This window comes from Medicago truncatula, chromosome 7 (genome assembly GCF_003473485.1).
Source record: "Medicago truncatula cultivar Jemalong A17 chromosome 7, MtrunA17r5.0-ANR, whole genome shotgun sequence".
Classification (NCBI taxonomy): domain Eukaryota; kingdom Viridiplantae; phylum Streptophyta; class Magnoliopsida; order Fabales; family Fabaceae; genus Medicago; species Medicago truncatula.
This window is the reverse complement of record NC_053048.1, coordinates 49,738,925-49,760,669: the sequence shown is the minus strand read 5'-3', so window position 1 is coordinate 49,760,669 and position 21,745 is coordinate 49,738,925. Positions and strand designations below refer to the sequence as shown.

Genomic DNA, 21,745 nt, shown 5'->3' with positions numbered 1-21,745 from the left:
CTAAGGGTGAAAAATGATTTAATTGTATAAAATTTGATTCCATTTGGATTGTAAATACATTAAAAATATTCAGCAATCCATTTAAAATTTATATATAAAAAACAATTCAATGAATTCATCCATTGAATAACCACTATTGATCAATTAATCCCATTATTTTTTATTTAAATTTAAAAAAAAATTATTTAAATTTTTGTGGTTCAAACCCCGTCACCATAAAAAAAAATCCTATTATTTTTTCAATAGAGATATTCAATCAATCAATCAAAGAAGTTATATTAAAAAATAAATTCTATAATTTGAAAAATTATTACAAGTGTAAATATTTTTATTTAAATTTTACCCACTGAAAAACCACTGTAACTACAATTGACCCAGAAGCAAGACATTGTTGTGGTTGACGACAGTTGTTGCAGGAGATCGGAGTTGATGGTGGCCATAAGCAAATGTTGATGGTATATACAAACAATGTTGTGGTGGTAGAAGGCGAAGGCTATGATAATGGTCGTTGACTGACGGTAGTGACACATGAACTATTAGAAGATTTTTAAATAGATTTATGAGCTAAAAAAGTTTGTAATTGAGTCCTTATATTTTTTTTCAAAAAAAAAAAAAAAAGAGTCCTTATATTTGTTAATATCTTGTAATTAGGTCCTAAAGTCAAAATAAAGAAAATTGTTCTAGTTTTGTGTGCTATTTCAAAGGTGAATAGTGCCATATTGCCTACTCAATAAACCTTAAAAGTGTTTAAATACAAGTTTTTGTTTTGTTTTAATGAGGTTGTAAGAATACTGAAAAAGAAAATTGTTTTTTTGACATAGAATACTTCCTATTGACACAAGTAATTTATCAAAAAGCCTCCAGCGGCAGTTAACAACCGTTAGGTCATGCGCCGACAATTAACTCGTGTTGGCTTCCAGCAGTTGTTAACTGTCGTTGCTTTCTGTTATATGAACAGAACAGCATCGGAGTTTCCAAAACTCCATTGTTACGTTTTTTTGATTTCTCAGGTGCGTTTTTCAGCAAACATCAGCCATTCCAAGCCAATTTCAAGCACAAAATCAAGTAAGTTTTTTTAATCTTATTGCATTGTTATATTGTGATTGATTTGTTAGTTTTTTTTGGTTAAATTGCGATTAGATAGGTTTATTGATTTTATGATGTTATGATAGTTTAGATTGTTTGAATTGTTAGGTTTAGGTTAGAATTGTTTAGATTGTTAGAATTGTTATGAAATTATGGTAGAATTTTTAGGATTAGATAAATTGTTGTATAATCGTTGCGATTAGTTTAGGTTTGTTATGAAATTTGTTGTTGAATTTGTGATAGAATTGTTACGATGAGTTACGGTATAATTTTTAGGATTAGTTTAGGTTATGATGAATTATTGTAGAATTGTTACGACATGATGTAGGTTTTGATCGCCAAGTTGTTTATGTAGATATGTCTCAGAATCAGCAAAATGTTGGGGTGAACAAGAAGAAGGAGGGTGACCACAAGAAGAAAGAAAAATCGTCGATGACATGGCACAGAATCACATGTGATGGATCCGTCAAAAAGAAGGATTTGAAGATGCTGGTGTATAATCATTCGAGGTTGAGGAGGAGCGGGAGAACATGCTATTTTGGTCCTCAGCCAAAAGCAGGTGCCCAGGGACTGTCGAGGACAACCCAATTGACTTGTGTGATGAGGAAGATGATTGAATGTAATGAGTTATAATATCTAATTGTTTTGGATCTTTTTTTTTATGTTTTTTTATGGTACATTTTGCTTGACATATGATGACTTTGAATAAATTTGCGTTTTGAATAATTTTAATTAAAATCGCATTTGGAATAATTTCGATTAAAGTCGCGTTTTGAATAATTGCGTATTCGAATAAAAACTAATTAAATCTAACGTGAATTCAACTAATTAAAATTGGGTAATGAATAAATAAATTCGAAAAGTGAATAAATAATATAATTATTGTTCCATTCAAAACAACATGTATTATGCATATTCAACTATATATTTTATCACATTACATTCCCGAATATACATTCCAACTGCAACAATTATCTTACCCTTGAATGGGGTAAATTCAAACTTGCAAAACAGCATGACTCCAGCATGCGATGAGCATCTTGAATGATGGTATTCAAGTGTCAAAAGAATGAGGTCCATTCTTTGACACTTCAATACCTTCATTTAAACCGGCCTAACAAGAATTTAATCTTTTGACGGGAACAATGAGAATGCTAGTCGAAAATTGGAGTCCTTCCGTTTGGCAAGTTTGAATTACCACATTCAAAGGAAGACAATTGTTGTAGCTGGAAGGTGCATTCATTCGGTACCTAATGACGATCTTCTAGCGGAATCAAACTTTTGATGATATCTTCAGTTGATCTCAGCAACGTCACCCGCATATCGATTCACTAGAATATGTTGTGCTCCCAAAACATGCTCGTCACGTTTTCGTCGTTCGTTAATTCCACCCAAGTGAATGATAATCTTCCCCATCGAGCGTTGGACGTTTATACCGAACGTGTTCCACCCTCCTTCTGTCTCTGGGGTTGACTCCTTGGTTGAATTCAGTCAGTTCATCCTTGAGACCTCTTAACGTTACACCGAGGCACCAAACCTTCAACCTCTGAGATTCTCCGCCGTTGAATTGTGCATGAATGTCGATCCACCCGGCCATTGTTTCAAATCTACACAATTAAAAACTAAAAATAATCAACGAAAAACTCATTCAAACAGTTGTAGTGAAAATTAGACATAAACCCTAAAAATCCTAAACAAACCCTAAAAAATATTTAAAATTCGAAAAAAAAAATATAAATTCAAGCAATATAACTTCATTATAACAGGTATTCATAATATATGTTAATAGCATTTCAGATCTACAACATAACTATATTAAAAACAAATATTCAAACCCTAAAAAAATATTGAAAATTCGAAAAAGAAATATAAATTCAATCAATATAACTTCATTATAACAGATATTCATAATATATGTTAATAGCATTTCAGATCTACAACATAACTATATTAAAAACAAAAATTCAAAATTTAATAATTAAAGAACAAATAAAATTATAAAAATATAAACACATATACTAACTAAAATGTATGACAATAGCATAAGTGATTTGGTGAGTTTTTTTAGAGAGAGAGTGAAAATTTGAGAGAAAGATGGTGATGGTGATGATGGAGTGAGTGTCTGGAATATGGCTACTGACTTGAATATATCATGAACACAATGACAGTTAACAACCGCTGGAAGCTAGCGGCAGTTAACTGTCTGCGCATGGCCTAACGGTTGTTAACTGCATGGCCTAACGGTTGTTAACTGCCGTTGGGGGCTTTTTGTTAAATTACTTGTGTCAATAGGAAGTATTCTATGTTAGAAAAACAATTTTCTACTTAAATAAAATGAATGGGCTTGTCATGTGCATGAGCCTAGATTTGTTTGTGTTTTTTTTTTATCTTTCTATTTACACCCTTGGTGCGCGCACTCATTTGGGCAAGCAATCTTTTTCTTGAAATGTTTTTTGTGAAAATGATATTTCGGATTTGAGCATTTTTATTTTTAATTGTCCAAAAAATAGAGTTTACTATTACATCTGACTGATATTTTTTTTTAATACTCGGTATTTGATCTAAAACCGACTAATTCAAGAGATTTCATCCCGTCGTCCACTTGCAGACCCATTTGACTAGATATATTAATTGAAACTTTATCCTAATATCCCACTAACAGTTAATCCTTCCATTCCAAAATATAGGATTTGATCATTAGTTTAACTTAATCACAATTTCATTTTTCTCAATCACAAATAACAACTCCATGATTTCCATTAGCTGAGCTACTCGAGTCTTATCTCATCTTAATTTGTGCTTTGGACCCTATAAATTGTCTTTTAGTCACAGCGTTTTACATACACCGAAACCATTTTTCACTCTTTTCTTCTCCCACCTTTCTTCTTTTTTCCACTCATAGGTTCAAGGTAACATATATGATGGTTAGAGTTGCTTAATTACTAAGCATCAAAATATGAACATTGTACATAACACCACGTATATTTATTCATATTTCTTACATTTTTTATCTTCTACAACTTATATGTATTTTAAAAATAGCAATACAAACAAAATCCAAAGGATACCATATATTAATTCTTATTGTTGTTATTTTACCGTCACTCTACCATTGCAGTACATCAATTAACTAAATTCTTATGGACATAGCTGAAAAGGCACAAGGTTTTCTATTAGAATTTGAGTTGGGCATAACTCAACTCTTTAAAAATGATTATAAGGTGCAAGGTATCACCATTTATAAACTTTAACCAAACTTTATATCTAAATTATGTGATCAGAAAGTTTTTCTCAATAATTCCGCTTGCTATATTTTAATTTTGCAATTTTACGGCTCTCATATTCTACCATTTGGTCCTGTAGTATCGTTGGAAATAATTTACAACACTCTTCACATACTTATGCAATTGTTAATTTTTGCATGCATGTGTTCAAAAAAAATTTGCATGCATTAGTTAGTTCAGATGCTTGAGACTACATAGCTTCACTTTTTTTTCTTCTTAACTATCCGACTCAAAGAAGAAAGGAATACACTGATAATATGGGATTCGACTAATAGATATGAATTAAATCATATTTCAAAAATGATACGGAAAAATACAGTTAACTGCATGTGTAAAGTATTTTCATAGGGAATACACACACATAAACTAGCATAATCCTCATGGATAATGAAATTAGGATTCTTTCATGAAATGATGTTTTTCCTTTTCTGCTAAGTTGTTTAGTGACTAAAATTTCACCTTTTAAGATAAATAAGTGAAGAATCTAGGGTTCAAATACCGACTCTTGTATATTACAATGTATTGTCTCTATCAACTGAGTTATAATGACTTTTTTTTTTAAATAAAAAATCTTCAACCCTTGAATGAGTGCAAATATCTTATGATAAGCTCCCATAAAAGTTTGCACATGCATATATCTATCTATCTAATCAAGTCATGCAGTTAAGATCAACCGAGTCATTTCACTATCACTACAGAGAAAGGAAACCAATAATCAACCTTCACAAGTCACTTTCTCTCTCGTTGTGGAAGGCTTGTTGTTGTATATACTATATACAACTATGTTCCATAAATATTGATTATTTATTGATGTCATGTAGTAATCAGACCATAATAACGCATGCAATGCAATAATATAAGCATTCCCTATAGAGAAGGACAATGAGTCAGAGCTTATAGTAATAGATTATACAAGTGACAACGAAGAGGCTCTTTCTCAGGAGTAATTGGGGCCTAATGGACTGTTCTATTGGGTCTCAGCCCTTAATGTATAGTGTTGGTACGTCTAGATCAATTCAACAGTGACACGTGCAGTTTACTTAATTCCATCACCATTCTCTGCAGCTCTTTTGTTGCAGTTTAATTTCATTGCCTGGAGGAGAGAAAGAAATGCAGTTTGCCAACCACAAATCAGTAACAGGATCAGCATATTAGTATATTGGTCCCAAAAAATTTAAGTGCGAATAATTACTATAAATAATAAAGGTGAGTCTTATATCGTCTGAAGCTTTGTTGATACGTACTTATCATCTAATTTTTAGTGTCATGCCATTTTTTATATTATTTTTTAAAAAAAGTATAAAAAAATTATGTCTACTAATTAATGATGTCTAATTAAATTGACTTCAAAACATGAGGGTTAAGATATATATTTTTTGTTACATGAGAAACCAAAGAGAAAATTTAAAAAAAGAAGAAGGAAAAGAACTAAGTCCTACATTTGTGTTAAAAAAAAAAAAAAAAAAAAACTAAGTCCTACATAATAAACGACACTTCAATGCTGCCAGCTAATAAACTAAGGATAGACACGATCGTGAACCATAACCAAGGTACCCCATACACTTCCATTTTTGCTAAAATATATATAGGCTTAAATATGTATTTCATCCTTGTAATTAGGGGTCGTTTAAAAATTGATCCCTATATCCGCTAATCCTTGCAAGCTAGCTTTGCAATTATTAATCATTTAAAATTTCGTCCTTTGACCAACTTAATCACTGCCACGTCACTAATTCAATGACGTGGCAATCACTCCCACACATGAAATTCCAATTTTGCCCTTAAGAAGAGGACAAAATATTGAAGAAAAAATTGGAAACCCAGGGGTAAAATTGGAATTTCATGTATGGCAGTGATTGTCACGTCATCAAATTAGTGACATGGCAGTGATTAAGTGGGGAGAGGGACGAAATTTTAAATGATTAAACAATGCAGGGGTAAATTGCCAGGATTAGCGATTACAAGGACCAATTTTTAAACGACCCCTAATTGCAAGGATGAGATACATATTTAAGCCATATGTGTATAAGCATTGTCTTCATGAAAAGTGTGATTTAGGAACAAATATCAATCCATAGTTACTAGTTGCACCACGTGTAGTAGGGGTGGATAAGAAAACCGAACTGAACCAAACAAAAAAAATTGAACTATTACTAACAGTACTGAAATTGAATTGAAACAATTCGGTTCAGTTCGAAACAGTTTGATTCGATTCGAAACAGTTCAGTTCAGTTTGGTAACTAAAACTCGATTTTGTTTTTTTTTGTTTATATTTCTTTTCAATCACTAATAACAGTATAGTTCAGTTCGGTTCAGTTGAGTTCTTTTAAATTTAGCAAACAGTTCAGTTCAGTTTTCATCCCGAACTGAACCATACCCACCTCTCACGTGTAGTGAATCATAATAGTACATAATCTTTTAAAAATCGGTTTGTTAACACAATTTAAGACCAACAAGAAAAACATGAATCTTTGCAAGAAATATGTTAGACCAACCTATACTTCCATAAAATTCAAATTGAAAAACTCCATCATGATTTTAAAGGTGGGTAGAGTTTATTTCGCTGTGATGCAAGATTTGGACAATTATTAAAATTCAATCCATTTATAAAAATAAAATAATGTGGCAATCTCTTAATCTCCTTAACCTTCTTCCAACCATTATATTTACTTGAAATCATTATATAGTAATGCACTCTCCATACTTGAAATGAAATCCAATTATTTTTGAAAAATATATCCAAATATCATCTTGTAATTACTTCTCATATGATAAAACGTTATAGAAATATTTGTTATGTTGAAGTGTGGGTTCGAACATGTAAATCTTTAATATTCACAATTTTGTAGAAATATTTGAGATCAACAAGGAGAATTTGAATCTATGCATGAAGTATGTTAGAACAACCTATACTTTTGCCACATTTCTTAGAAAACTAATGTTGGATCTCGATGGAAGCCCTAAAGGACCACCCACATTTGGCAAGAAAAACCACACATGTGAGAGAAACACACACTTTTATCCAAAACTTCAAGGCAATTGGTTTATGGGTCTTTTCATTTATAAAATGATCAACCTCCACTTTTCAAACCGATGTGGAACTTCTAACTCAGACTTGCTACACAACAATCTTCCCCTCAAGTGTGAGTCATTCTCAAGCAGAAGCTTTTCCATCTGCACACCTGCTTGTACGTGTACCGTCGTTGACACAACCCACATCAACGAGGCCCGCCGCCTGATCACTTTTGTCACAAGATTGTTAAGTCAGAAGAGGAGCCCTAAGGAACCACCCACATAAGACAAGAAAAAATTATTACGTTTATTAATTTATGAACCATAATCGTAATTAAGCCAAAATTTTACACCAAACAATATATTCCCCCTAAGCAAGACCATTTCTATTTAGGAAGAAGAACACTAGACAATTATAAGTTTGTAACACTCAAATCTCCACATTATTTGTGGTGTCAAATTTTCTCTCTTAAATTCCAGCTATTTTATTATAATAGTTGAAACAAGGTAATCAAAACCGGACCGGATATTAAACCGGTGGAGACATGTGTTTAAGGTTTTGAGGTTCAACCGGGGTTGGATCGGGGTTCAACCGGATTCAACTAAATAATATTTTTTTATTATTTTATTATAATATTCTAGTAAAATAAATGTTTTTTTATTACAATTTGGTAAAAAATTAAGGAAAAAAAGTCATAAAATAAAATAACAATGCTTTCCTCATACTTATCTCTTTCTTAAAACTTTTTTTTTTAATAATAAAGACATTTTTCATGGGCTTGTTTAATAAGCCCAACCCATCATTAACCCTAAATTACAACACAGTCAATCTAAAACTGTGAATACGTACAAGCACCGCCTCCTACCTTTTTCATCTCCCATTCTCAACAAGCATGGTTCACTATTCTTCCAATCTAAAACTGTGAATACGTACAAGCAGCCGCCTCCTACCTTTTTCATCTCCCATTCTCAACAAGCATGGTTCACTATTCTTCAGCTCATATTTTTCTTCTCTTACATCTTCACATGGAAACTTCAACATAATGAATTGCATGGATTGTTTGCATCCCTCATTGTTCTGTCTTCTAAATTCTTGTTTCTTACTGATATTTTTTACTTTGTTCCTGATTCAGCCAATCTATTTTTCGTTTTCAATCTTGTAGCAATTAAACAAAATGAGAGATTAAATGGCAGAAAGATTGTGTAAAATGGGAACAGATCGATAGGAAATCGAAATCAACATTTTTTTCTGGAAAAAAATATAACTCCAAACGGTTAGACCTGCAAAACCGTCTGAACCGACAGTTTCCCGGTTTTATCCGGCTTTTGACCGGTTTTCCGGTTGTTGACCCGGTTCTGTGAGCCAGCGATTTTAAAGATCATCCGGACCGAAAAGGTGTTCGGTTCCCGGTTGAACTGGCCGGTCCGATCCGGTTTTTACTACCTTGAGTTGAAACTGTTCGAAATAAAATAACACTGAATATACTACACTAAGAAGTTCAACATATTGTTTGAGAATGAAGTTAAGCGTAGTTTATATACAACACTCGGATTCTTTAACTCAATGAAACGTCTTTTTTATAAGACAAAATCGTAAGAGGTCACACAAAATCCAATACAATACCGACATTGCTCAACCCAACGAAACACTGTTTACTGGGGACAAAATTGTGAGGGCTATTTAGTCCCAAAACGGACACTACTAACATTATATATAAGCACTTTAGCCACTTTCTTAATTTGGCATCTTGGAGAAGATAGAATAAGAAATACCGAAGAAATATTTCTATTGTCAAAAGAAAGATATTTTCCTTTTCAAGAAGATATATTTTCTTTGAAGGAATCAACAATGCTTTGTGTTGGAACAATTTCATATAGCTCTAGATAATGGTCACTTGACTTGAGTTAGTGTCATTAGACTCATATCTGCATATAACACCTGCGTGGCCGCACGTTATTAATTTGGATGTATTATTCGAAGAATTTACACATTTTTTTAGCGAGACCCCTACAACACTTTTCAAACGTTGTTTGGAGTTACATGCACATCAGTTGACATAGACATAAATTCAAACATTATCCAAATGTGTTTTTGGCAAAGTATTTTTTTAATTATTAAAAAGTGCAAGATAGGTTTTAGGCACACAAGTATTGAGCGACACGTTTCATAGATAAACTCAGGTGTAGATATGGTGGTGCCTATAACGACGGTAGTTTACATACATCGTTCTTGGTCATATGTTATAATAAGTTCATTTAGGAATGTATGTTATGTATTATGTATAACAGCCACGTAAGACAAAATATTTTGTTTGACCCAATCAATCATAGCATCTTTATTACGAAAGCATGCTTGCTGGTGTTAATTTGTTCACAGATAAAATAACGCACACATATGACATGTGTACGTACGGAACATTATAAAATTATCAATCAAATTAAAACTTGTATTGAGTAGATCAACTTTTGGTGGAGCAACTTAATCTCTACTCTGAATATGGAAAATGTGAACTATATATTATGGAAAAAAAAATCATATATCATATGTTAAAGATAATGTACAATTTGTGCTTTTTCAACAAAGAATAATATGTGCTTCTATATATTGTTATTGTTCAATAATTAGTTAGCCCTTTTATTTATTACCTTTCCCTCTGATAGTCCTGCTATGCTTTCCTTAAATATATATCATTCTCAATTTCGTCAAATAAAGCATTGAGAGATTTTTCTTTGATATAGATGGCATATGCATGGCCTTTTCTCACACTCAGCTAGCTAGCACAGTCTTTGTCTTTTCTCATGGTCAAGGATTTCTTCTGCACTTTCCCAATCAACACTTTTTGGAGAATAATAAAATATTTCAGATTTTGGCAGGCCAGAATATTTTCTATAACTTGTCTCATCAAATATAAACTGCAGAACTTGTAATTTGCACAAATAATATCTTTATAATCTTATATATCAAATTGCAAATAATTAATTTGCTCAAACAAATGTCGATTAATTTAGAAATTCATACAAGTGTACTATTTTTTTTTTCCGGTTCTGTTTAATCTAAGTGTGCTATTTAGTCTAATAAATAATATTTAATTATTTGTCTAACATATTACTCGTCCGAATAAATTAGTTTGATGAAATATCAATTAACTTTTTATTGACAGGTAACAATTTTTTTATGGGAACAAAATTAATTGATATCATTAACTAGAAAATGTTTCATACAAATTGGTGGAAAATAAAAAATATAGTGATCATCTCATGAACCGCTCGCTCTAGCTAACGTATAAGCATCTATTTTCGTCTAATATGGAGTATCTAAATTTTAATAGTTTTGACAGCAACGGTCGAATTGAATTTGTAATTAATGAAAATTTCTAAGTCTAATTAACTTTCGGGGTCTGTATGATCTCCAAGGACAGAATAGTACTAGGCAGGTATTTAAAGGACAGGAGAATCTTTTATCATGTCTATGTTTGATGAACAATAGAGAGCATGAACAAAAGAAGGTAAAATTTACTATAATAACAAGATGAGAGAGAGAGAGAGAGAGGGGGGAGGGGGGTAGGTTGGAGAGTAAGGGAGCTGGAGGCAGTGAGAGAAGAGGAGAGGGAGAGAGAGATGTAGGTGGGGGGAGAGAGAAAGAAAAACAATATGATTGAAAGAATAAAAACAAAAGTTTTTTTTTTTTTGAGAGAAAACAAAAGTTTGTTTTAGATTGCTTGTATGATCGGAAAAAATTATTAATTAAGGTGATTTGGTGAGGGATAAAAAATTCAATTATTATCTTATCTTTTGTCTTTTATTTTGTACGGTCTTATGAACGTATTTTAAATCAAGCACATTACATTTTTTTTTAATTTTGATAAAAGCACGGTACAACTATAATTGTGTTGTCCAATCCTTAATTTTTTTTCGACAAATCAAACACACTCTCAATGTCATTTGATTTTATTCCTACATGTTGTGTGTCTATATATATAAATTTAATTTTAGAATTTTGAAGTATAAAGAATATTTTTTTGTTAGTACTTAATATATATTTAATTTTTTTAGTTGGCCAAAGCATCTCATGTAGCTAATTATTAGTCTTTTGAAGTACTAATTAGATCCATTTAAGAAAATGATCTCTTTTAAAAATATATTTTTTCATACGCATTGGTTATACATAAAATTCATAATCATATACATAAGAGATTGAATTATTTGTCAACTATGTCGCACCATATTTGAGAAGAGTTGTTTGTATTAGAACATGAAAATATCATAGCCCAACAACCACTATAATTATGCTCGTGTCTCCAACATGTACTTGAACTAAAACAAATCAGTTCACCTTTTGTAGGGCAGGAAAGGGTGTCTAAATGAATCTACCTGGAAACTTACTGAGGAGGGTTTTAGTCTCCAACTCATACAAAAGACATAATCTAACTATTAAATTAAATATATGTAAAACAATAGGACCATTTTTCTTCTCTAGCTAATTGGAGAAATCAAATCTCTTTACTCTCTATGTTGTTAATAATGACCCTTTTCAAAGATGAATAATGAAGTCATGCACGTGATACAATTACTATTATATTCCCTCACACCCCAGAAGATAATACAATTACAATTTGGAGAGACTTGAATGAATCAGACCATGATATGTACATTCATATGTACAGATACAAAACAAATTGGAGAACCTGGACCACCCCTTTGCCTTCGTTATTTTTCTCAAAATTAGTCACACAAAAATAACATTTTTTTCTCAAATTAAGTAAGGGAGGATCCATACCTGAAATTATAGGCACAGAGCAAAAAATATTATTAAAAAAAGAAAAACGTAGACAAAGAAACAAAAGAAATTAAACCATGGTGTCCATGTGTACGTGTCACCTCATCTGAAATACCACTATATTTTAAGCAAAAGGGAGGGTGGGGTTATCAGATTGGTTTGATAAAAATCAAAGTAATTAATAATAATATAAGTAGTTACCACTGTAAATATATGAGTTTTTTTTTTAATAAGTAGTAAAATGAGAGATGGAAGCAAATAAAAAAAAATGGTATTATATAGGCAGGCCGTTGGATCGGATTGGGATGAAATTATGAAGTACTTGATTTGTAAGGACTAGTACTGTATGTGTGAGGACTGTAACATGATTTAATGAATTTGATTTTAGAGTTCCATTATTTTTTGACTAGTTAGAGTTCCATTATGAAATGTGATAATTATTTATGTTTGAATTTCCTCTAGTTAAAAAACTATAGATTTTCTATACCGATGTTTAAATCCTCAAACCACATTTGTAGAAATATAAAAACATTCCCTCAAAATCCTCACTCAAACGTGAGTTGGTTCTAACTCAAAAAGCTAATCTTGTAAATATGAGTTCGAGATAGCCTATACTATTTTTGAATAGATTATCACAAAAATTATTTGAACAACTATTTAGAGTATCTATCATTTGAACAACTATTTAAAGTATTCATCCTTTATATTCTCATACCAAATTTAATACTAGTATTAACGGTATAAGTGTGGGAGAGTGTATTTAAGAAGGCGTCCATTTTTCAAACCGAAACTGTAAAATTTTAGTCAACTAAAATTGTAAGAAGTTAAAAATGTGTCGTTGGGTGTTGCGAATTAACATAACACAGGCAAAAAGAAAGATAGTTAATTAGTGTGATAAATGTGGAGGCCAGGTTGAAATGAATTGAATGGACCCATCACTTGTGTTGTTAGCCAATTTACTATCACGAGATGCCCCTTATTACAACAAGTAAATCTCTCATTTCATTGTCAATAAACATATACGTTCGGTCCAATTCATTAATTTACTACTTTCACTTTAATCATCTTAATTAGTACTATATGATTTCTGTCTGTCTGTCACTCAGAAGTGATACAAATGTACATCTTTGGTGAACCTTATTATACTTGACCACATTATAATTATTTTTAACAGTGAATTAGCTAAAGCCAAAGAGACAGTAAGACACGATAAGCTTAGACATAATTAAAGAGGAACAAAGAAACAAAGTACTATATATATAGTACCCAACCCAACACACCTAAATAAATATATCCTCCTTCTTCACGTTGTAGTAGTAACGTAACACACAACCTTCAACCACTCACGTACTACTACAAACAAAGAAACCACTTCTCTCTCTTTCTCTCAAAAGTCCTCAAATTTTGTTTAAGAAATAGAGAGTAAAAATGTCGGTAAACCACACAATACAAGAAACAACATCACTATGGTGGAATCAACAACAACAAAGAACTCAACAAGATGCAGAAGAAGCTGAAATAGAAGATGATGTGGTTTTAGAATCAATAATGAAACTAAAAACAACAGAAGCATCATCAGAAGAAGAAGAAGAAGAGAAAGAAGCGATGTTTGAGAAACCATTAACACCAAGCGATGTAGGGAAGTTGAACCGACTCGTTATTCCAAAACAACATGCTGAGAGATATTTCCCACTAGACTCAGAAGAAATCAAAGGCTTGTTACTGAGTTTCGAGGATGAGTCAGGTAAGTGTTGGAGGTTCCGGTATTCGTATTGGAATAGTAGTCAAAGCTATGTTCTTACAAAAGGTTGGAGTCGTTATGTTAAAGATAAACGTCTTGATGCTGGTGATGTTGTTTTGTTTCAAAGACACCGTATACATCCTCAAAGGTTGTTTATCTCATGGAGGCGCCGCCATGGTAGTAACTCTACTCCACCGGCTCATGTTAGCAGATCCATCTCTAGTAGTAGTACTCACGGCAATGTTCCTATGGGGTGGTCCAGAGAACTCTATCCTGCGCATCCTTATCCTACTCATCATCATCCCTTGTCATACCATGCAGGTTTTTTTACATTATAATCTCTTGTATACATTTCTAATTCATGATCATTCTCTCATATTCAATATTTTTTACCTAGAGGAGTAATTCTATATTTTAATTTGTTTTTTAAAAACAACATGATAAAGAATCATCTAATACATACTTTATTTACACATAATTCATTTTTTATATTAACTTTAATTTAAAAATAAATAAATAAATAACAATAAGTTCCCTTCCTATAAACTTTTGGTCTAAACAACCTTTTATCATTTAAGTTATACTTACTCGACATTTTGCATTATTTAAAAGACAAATACTATAAGAGTAGTAAATAGACTTGACTAGTAATTTGAATTTCCCATGGGTATATTGTCAGTAAATTCTATTACAAATTTCAGATGGATGGTCCATTGTGTTGCATTGCATGTATGTTTTCTTTTATTTATTTAAATAATTTTTTCTTTTAAATAAAGGGTAACCTCCAGTTATTTGGGACTTGGAGGAATGAGGACACACTAGCTAACTTTGTTTATAACTTGAGAATAATGTGACCTAAAGTGTGTGGCGTGAAGCGTACGCGCGCCTGCTTTTGTTGAATTTAATTTAACATAGTAAAAGTAAAATTAACGTTTTCAACGTTAAAAGGTTGCAGGACATGTTCATTTGTTTGTTTCTTTCACCTGTTGTTGGGTCTTGATCAATAGAAATTTAAATGCATTTTCCGTATTTATTTATTTTGATTTTTTGAATTGAAAATGAATATGAATGTATGGGCATTTGCACGTGTTGTAATGTGACAGGTGAAGGGTCCCAAAGTCAGAACACAGCCACACCTTGTGGAAATAGTTCGAGTACTTCCAGGGTGCTGAGGCTGTTTGGAGTGAACATGGAATGCCAACCTGATAATAATATTAATATTAACAATATTAATGATTCTCAAACTTTGTCACAAGATTGCTCTTATAATAACATGTCATCAACACAAGGCACAGCTATCCCACAATTCTACCACCACCTCCACCGTCAACCTCCTTCAAATCCTCACCATCACATGCTACGTCAACAACCATATTAGATTCAATCAATTTCTATAAGACTAGTCAAGACATGCTCCCTCTCCTAACTAGATTCTCTCTCTTTTTCTTTTCTCTAAGCTTTAGGGTTAAGGTATCCCTTTAATTAATTTTAATTATTATAACTAATGACTATGTCATTGACATGATCAACTGATCCATGAAAGGAACCTTTCTCAATTTATTAGTATATTTAGTTTCACGTTGAAGATTGTAGAGGATCTTTCTTGTCTTAAATTCAGGAGATGCATGTAAATGGAAATAGCTTGTTTATTTCTTTCATAAGATTTTCTTGTTCCCTATCAATCAAGCAAATATTAATTACTATGGTGTGAATGCTAGAAGGGACATCTAGAGTTTGATTATTAATGATTATATTATACTAAGCAACCTGGCACAGTGTGAAAACGATGTGTGTGTTGTACGTGTATAAATAATAATAAAAAATTAAGTAAAACAAAAGACATAAATGTCGTTTACTAATTAATTTGGGTCATGTGATGTTTGATCACTTTTGTCTTCAATTCATTAAGATTCCGCTTCTTTGATTAATAAGGCTAATTAAGTAAGAATGCAAATTCGATTCCCCCTAAGGTTCCTTCAAACTTTGGAAGTATGAAGGATGATGATACACCTTGTTTGTGTAACAAAAAAAGAAACCTTGTTTGTGGGCCTTAAAAACCTTGCTATTAACTAAGTATCATTAATCATTATAAAAACCTTGATGAAATCCATGTTTAAAACTACCTTTTCCGGCAACATAAGGGAACTCGATCTATAACTTTCCTGAAGCAAACTCAAGAAATGAGAAAGGTTGGAAGTCAACTAAGCAGGTTAGGCTTTCCTTGTTGTAAAGATATTCTCCTAATTAGTGTCTCTTCAAGTCACTCTCAAGTCTCAAGTAGTTTATCACTCTTCAGAATCCCGACACTTCATAGTTTTCCTGAATCTCTGGGATTTCTTTCCTCTTTAATCCTATCTCTATTGTGCTCGGGATTTGATCCTCTTTTCGTACCAGAGAAAGAAAGAAAAAAAGTGAAATTAAAGTTTAGCCATTGGAAAGCAATTGTAAAAATAGAAATACAAAATCAGATCACATTAGTTCTTGCATTAGAAATTGTTTTGGGTCTTCAATTTTTTTTGTAAGAGATTATGGTATCTCAAATTGGTAGCCCCTGGAAAAAACTAATATTTTAAGTGATTTTAGTGTGAGTGGATCGAGTGTCACATTTTTCACAAGGACTAAAATCATTAATTACTCATACAATATTTGTACAATAATCTTCTTCTACAAAAGTTTTATCATGAGTCAAAAGAAATCTCATTAACCAATACTCTCTTTATTATAAACAAAAATTCACCTATTAAATTTAGTGAATAACTAACATATTTAATCTATAATAATAGTGAAAAGTGAAATTTTGTCTATAATAATGACTGAAATAATATTATTTTTCACATGTTCCATCTACTTTACTCAAGTGGTGTTTGGACACCAAGCAAATGTTTGATTCAGCGGTGACTTTTATCCCACAAAGCACGGATACGGACACAGACATCAGACATGACACTGACACGTTGACACCGCTAATAATTTGAAAAAATCACATAATTAAATGTAATTATATGTGTCAGTGTCTGACACAACATGTGTACAACACCGGAACACGTCTAATTCGATAAGTGTTTGTGCTTCATAGCTTTTGCCATTTTCGTAGTAGTTTATTTTCACATTTAGGTAGAAGCTGAGTAAGCTTCTCATTTCACAATGAAACCACACACTTTTACTGAAATTTGATCAAGAAAAGCGGATCCAAGCACCTTAAATGTAAATATCTCTCTACCGAAATTTGAATATTGATTTATCACTTCATAAGAGTCTAGTCCCTTCCACTTGATTCAACATTTGTTGGTTCTCATAAACCAAAATTGACACTTCCTTCTAATGACAAGAAATTAATCGTAAAATCTAAGAATTAAGTTGCAAACATGTCCTTAACAAGGCACTTGTAGAATACTATATATTATCAGTATTCTAAAAGATGGTAAGATTAACACTAGACTAGATTGCATGAGGGGAAAAAACACTAAAAAGAAAAATCAAACCGTGCACAAAATTACCATTAGTATTACCCATCACTATAATAGTAAATGTGTTGAAAACTTATTAAGCATGAATTCTTTCATTTATTTGTATTAAGATCAATCGGTTATCTCAATTTTGAGGATTTAAATTTTGAAATGCAATATTTTAGTTAAAAATTAAAAAATATTGCAGCTTGTAATGTAAAAATTATCAAAATAAAGTCTGACAATTTTATATTATCCATATGTAAAAATAGCAATAATTAATTATATTTTATTAATTAATGTTTATTTTGTAAAAGAAATAAACTAAGTTTACTTTTGGGCAAAATCCCACATTTCGTGGGGTGTGTCAAAAAGTGTATGTAAACTTTTTAATCTGTAGTGAAAAATATAGTGGCAGGAAATAACAGTGAGTGGATATGGAATTGCTACAGGTTTTGAAGCAGATGAGAAATCATAAAGGACAGAGACAGGTAGATACGACATCCCAGAATTGACTCAATTAACCCACTTGTCAGGTTCCTCCCCCTCAAACTCTGCCTAAAAAGGGAAAGAGAAATAAATGGTGTAGAGGCAGAAAGAGAAAGAGTAGAAAAACTAGGAAGGAGAAAAGAAACGAAATCCCTGAATTTCATACCAAACTTTCACACCAAAAGAGTAGCAATGAGTAAACCAAAGGCAGGTACGGTGAGTAGTGATGGGGCAAGCAAAGAGACTGCACCAAAGAGAGCAGAAGTAAGCAGCAGAGGGTAAGGTGGTATGGAGAGAAAGGTATTGTAGGACCCACTTACAAAAGATAGGTGACATCATCACAGTGCCTAAATGGAGAATTTAGGCCATTTTGAAATCAGAAATGAGGAATCAATTTTCTACTGTTGGGATTCTGCCTGAAGATTTTTCACAAGGGCTCATCATAATAGACATGGGAGGAGGTAAGGCATGTTCCCAGTGCAGTGATGGTGTGCTGCTATTTGGCATTGGTGGGTAAAGTGAGTGGGTGGGTAGACTTGACTTTTGACTTGAAATATCACACAACCAAAATACGTATACTCTAGTGCTAAGCAATAAGCAATAAGCAATAATAAACAAACACAAACCACATGCTATAATATGCTTCCAGCTCAGAAAATAGATTGCACTCACATCTCAGCCTCAAGTAATATAATGTAAAATAGATTTGCTACTAAAGATAAAAATGTGTTTGGGTGATCATTACCAAAGGGGACACTTTTGGTATATGCTTGTGCGGACCCAATGTTTTGAATTTTTGTCTATATGCAAATTTTACCTAGTAGTTTCTCAGCATGTATTCGTGTTATGACAAACAAGGGGGTGGTTATCTTCTGCTCATTTTTCATTTGTCCTTACTTATTATGAGACTTTAAGCATGTGGATGAAAATCAAGTAAAAAATTTGGGCATGTCAACAGGCCATGGTCCCCTACTCTGTTGTGAACAGACCTGTTTCTTATGGTCTGTCGTAGCAGTTGTAGGTACCAATATGCAAACTACAAACAGCACGCAATGAAAGAAAAGGGAAGAAAGAACGTTTACCATATAATTTGACTGGGGTAAAATGTTTAAGCAAAGATGGAAAAAAGAAAAGTAAAACCTCAAACCAAGAAAGAGACAAATATATCCCTAAAGAGAAAACAAGCAACACTGTATATCACTCAAGGCTACAATGAATAATCTTTCATTCTTATCTAGCTCTACCCCTAATGTTTGTTTCAAATAGACAATGGGAGGATATAAACTAAAAAAATAATAATACAATATTTTCTCATTTGGTTGTGGAGGGGGAAAAAAAATATGACACCCATGTCCAAATTTTCTCCCCACGAGTAAACATATACAATGAGACTCACTCATTTCATCTTACTATTAAAAACTTCTCATCAAATGTGCGATTCACAACTTAGTTTAAAACAGTGATTTTTTTTCTTCATAAAATAAAATTAAACAAATTGTCTCTGTATCAATTATTCATTTTATTTCTTCCTATTTTTCCATCAAAAACTAACACTAAGCTTCCATGAGTCGGATTCATTGACATGTGTCAAACTTAGCATACATACACCTTCAATAACTCTTTGTTGAAGACATACGTTCTCGTTAAGTAGATTAATCTTAAAATCGTAGAATTTGAAAACTATATGATACTTCGTCATGTAATCTATTCTAACATATAATATGCCATCTAAAACAAATGTAAATAACAAATATTAAAACATATACGGACGAATGTCTAAATTGTTTGAAGCTTTGTATACTTAGCATAGTATGAGTTAATTCCCCTTGTAAAAAGAGTTAGGGATCCTTTCTCAAATATTGTACAACAGTTAAACGACACTCAAATAGTGTATACAAGTTTTCTCAAACGGGATGGGGAGAATGAGTGATTGATTTCCACCACTATTCTGCACTTCTTTTCTCATTTTATTCCTTCCCCTATATCTCTCTGTGTATCCCTCTAAACACTGGTGATATGTCTTCAAAGCAAAAAAATCCAAATTTTGAATACAACTCACAACAGAGGTATATGATCAGGTGAAGGACACTTTTACTGACTGAAGTTTTTGCTGTGGTACAAACAACTGTTTGTATAGACTACAAGTAGGTGTTAGGAAAATAAGGATGTGACCTGTCAATGAAGTGCTTTTGATCAATGATTCATAGCACTGAATTACCAATAAAGCTCAAATTCCTACCAAGTTAAAAGTCCTTCCCCTTGACTCCCCTCTCAAAAACAGAAATAAAAGAATAATTCCACAATGTTTGAGGACCCAGAGGAGAGAAGAGCTTCAACTAATCACTGTGTTTAAACAGTGGCTTCATCAAAGCTTTTATCTTCAATCAAGTTAGTGCAGAATAATTATGCAAAAGAACGACAAGAGTGCAGAATACCTTTATGAGTAATCAAATACTGTGTCATGTGATTATTGGGGGCCCATAAAGATTTATACAACAGGCCCATTGAGAATTGAGCTATCTTTAAGAAGGAGTCCAATATGTATCAGTGGCTCACTGGCTCTTCAAGTGGGAGGGTCCTCAGATATGCGGTGTTTGGCATTAGCCTCCACATAATGGCCAATCAGTGAAATGAAAGGATTTGACCTGCAGGAATGGAACAGTTATGATTAATACAGTGGAGATAACATACAAGGAAATTTTTTAAGAGAAATAATATATGAGTGTATCTCTTTATTTCACTCCACGCAGCAATACTTTGAAAAGTCGGGGGATTAATCTCACCATGGGCCTTCTTTAGGACATAAAGTAGACTAACGAGCACCCAATTTGAAATTGAACTTCTTCCGGAATAACAAACACCAATCACCACATTGATAACCGCTGAATCAATAAATCTTTGTCCTCGGGACTAAGCTGATAAGCATATCAAGAACTGGGAAAAAATTAAACAGATTGAGCACCAAGCAACACCACTTCCTGCATTATTTCAAATAGCAAATTGGTTGCTATCACTGCATAATAGCAATATATATGATATGTCAATCTTGTTGATTATTCCCCTCTGTCTTCATCATAATGATCCAAAATAATAACTTTAAAAGATTCTCAGCAAATTAGCAGTAAGGCAAGACTAAAAATATGATCCCCACCTACAATGTTTAGTACAGGTAAGCCTATAAAAAATGTATTGAAGTAATTACTCTTATCTAAAATAGTAAAACTATTCCCTAATAATTTAGACCAAGAACTGTACATGCAGTTTCATAAGGAGAGGCCAATGTAGCAGGTTTAACACCCAAAAGATGGGGTCAATAATATTATGCGGGGCCTAAATTTATCGTATATTTCACATTATGCAAGTCATTTGTCATCTCAGTCTCCACGATGAAACTAAAACTATTCAACCAGCATCTCACAGCCCAACTTGTCTTCCACATACATGGGTAGAAGATGGCATCTCGTGGTAGAAGTGATATCTCCCAGTCTCAGGCTTATATGATAATTGAGCACACCTAGGCAGAACATCATGTAAAATCCAAAAGAATTCCGCCAAGAAGAAACATAGCACAATCTACAGTAATTAGCATTAGCCAATAATAACGTAGAAACATAGAACCCGGTCCAGAAACAACCGTATTGAAAGCTCATCTTATAATTCATATTTAAACAGGTGCATAATGTATTCGTGTATATAGCAGAAAGAATACAATTGTGACATGTTGATGACTGAATATTTGAAATATCATGGTGACTCTTTTATCCGTCAGAAAAAAGATGCAGGGAGAATGAAACTCAGACCCCCCCCCCCACACACACACAACTAGAATAGGTAAGCTCAGCAACCATTGACTACAAGATCAAAATCACAATATAAAGACTTAGATATACCATTTGGTAAAGCTGCTAAA

General features: G+C 32.5%; 1 protein-coding gene across 1 annotated transcript; it reads left to right on the top strand.

Moving 5' to 3' along the window:
• The first annotated feature begins 13,440 nt into the window (after positions 1 to 13,440).
• On the top strand, positions 13,441 to 15,600 carry LOC25499421 (B3 domain-containing protein At2g36080). Its single transcript, XM_013594684.3, has 2 exons — positions 13,441 to 14,221; positions 15,004 to 15,600. The coding sequence occupies exons 1-2, from the start codon at positions 13,588 to 13,590 to the stop codon at positions 15,276 to 15,278; spliced, it is 909 nt and encodes a 302-aa protein (XP_013450138.1). The 5' UTR covers positions 13,441 to 13,587; the 3' UTR covers positions 15,279 to 15,600.
• The last annotated feature ends 6,145 nt before the right edge of the window (positions 15,601 to 21,745 follow it).

Bases quoted from the DNA above. Each gene is read 5' to 3' on its own strand.
- LOC25499421 (XM_013594684.3), top strand. From the start codon at position 13,588: ATGTCGGTAAACCACACAATACAAGAAACAACATCACTATGGTGGAAT. The intron at 14,222-15,003 runs GTTTTTTTACAT...GTAATGTGACAG, and splicing joins TCCCTTGTCATACCATGCAG to GTGAAGGGTCCCAAAGTCAG.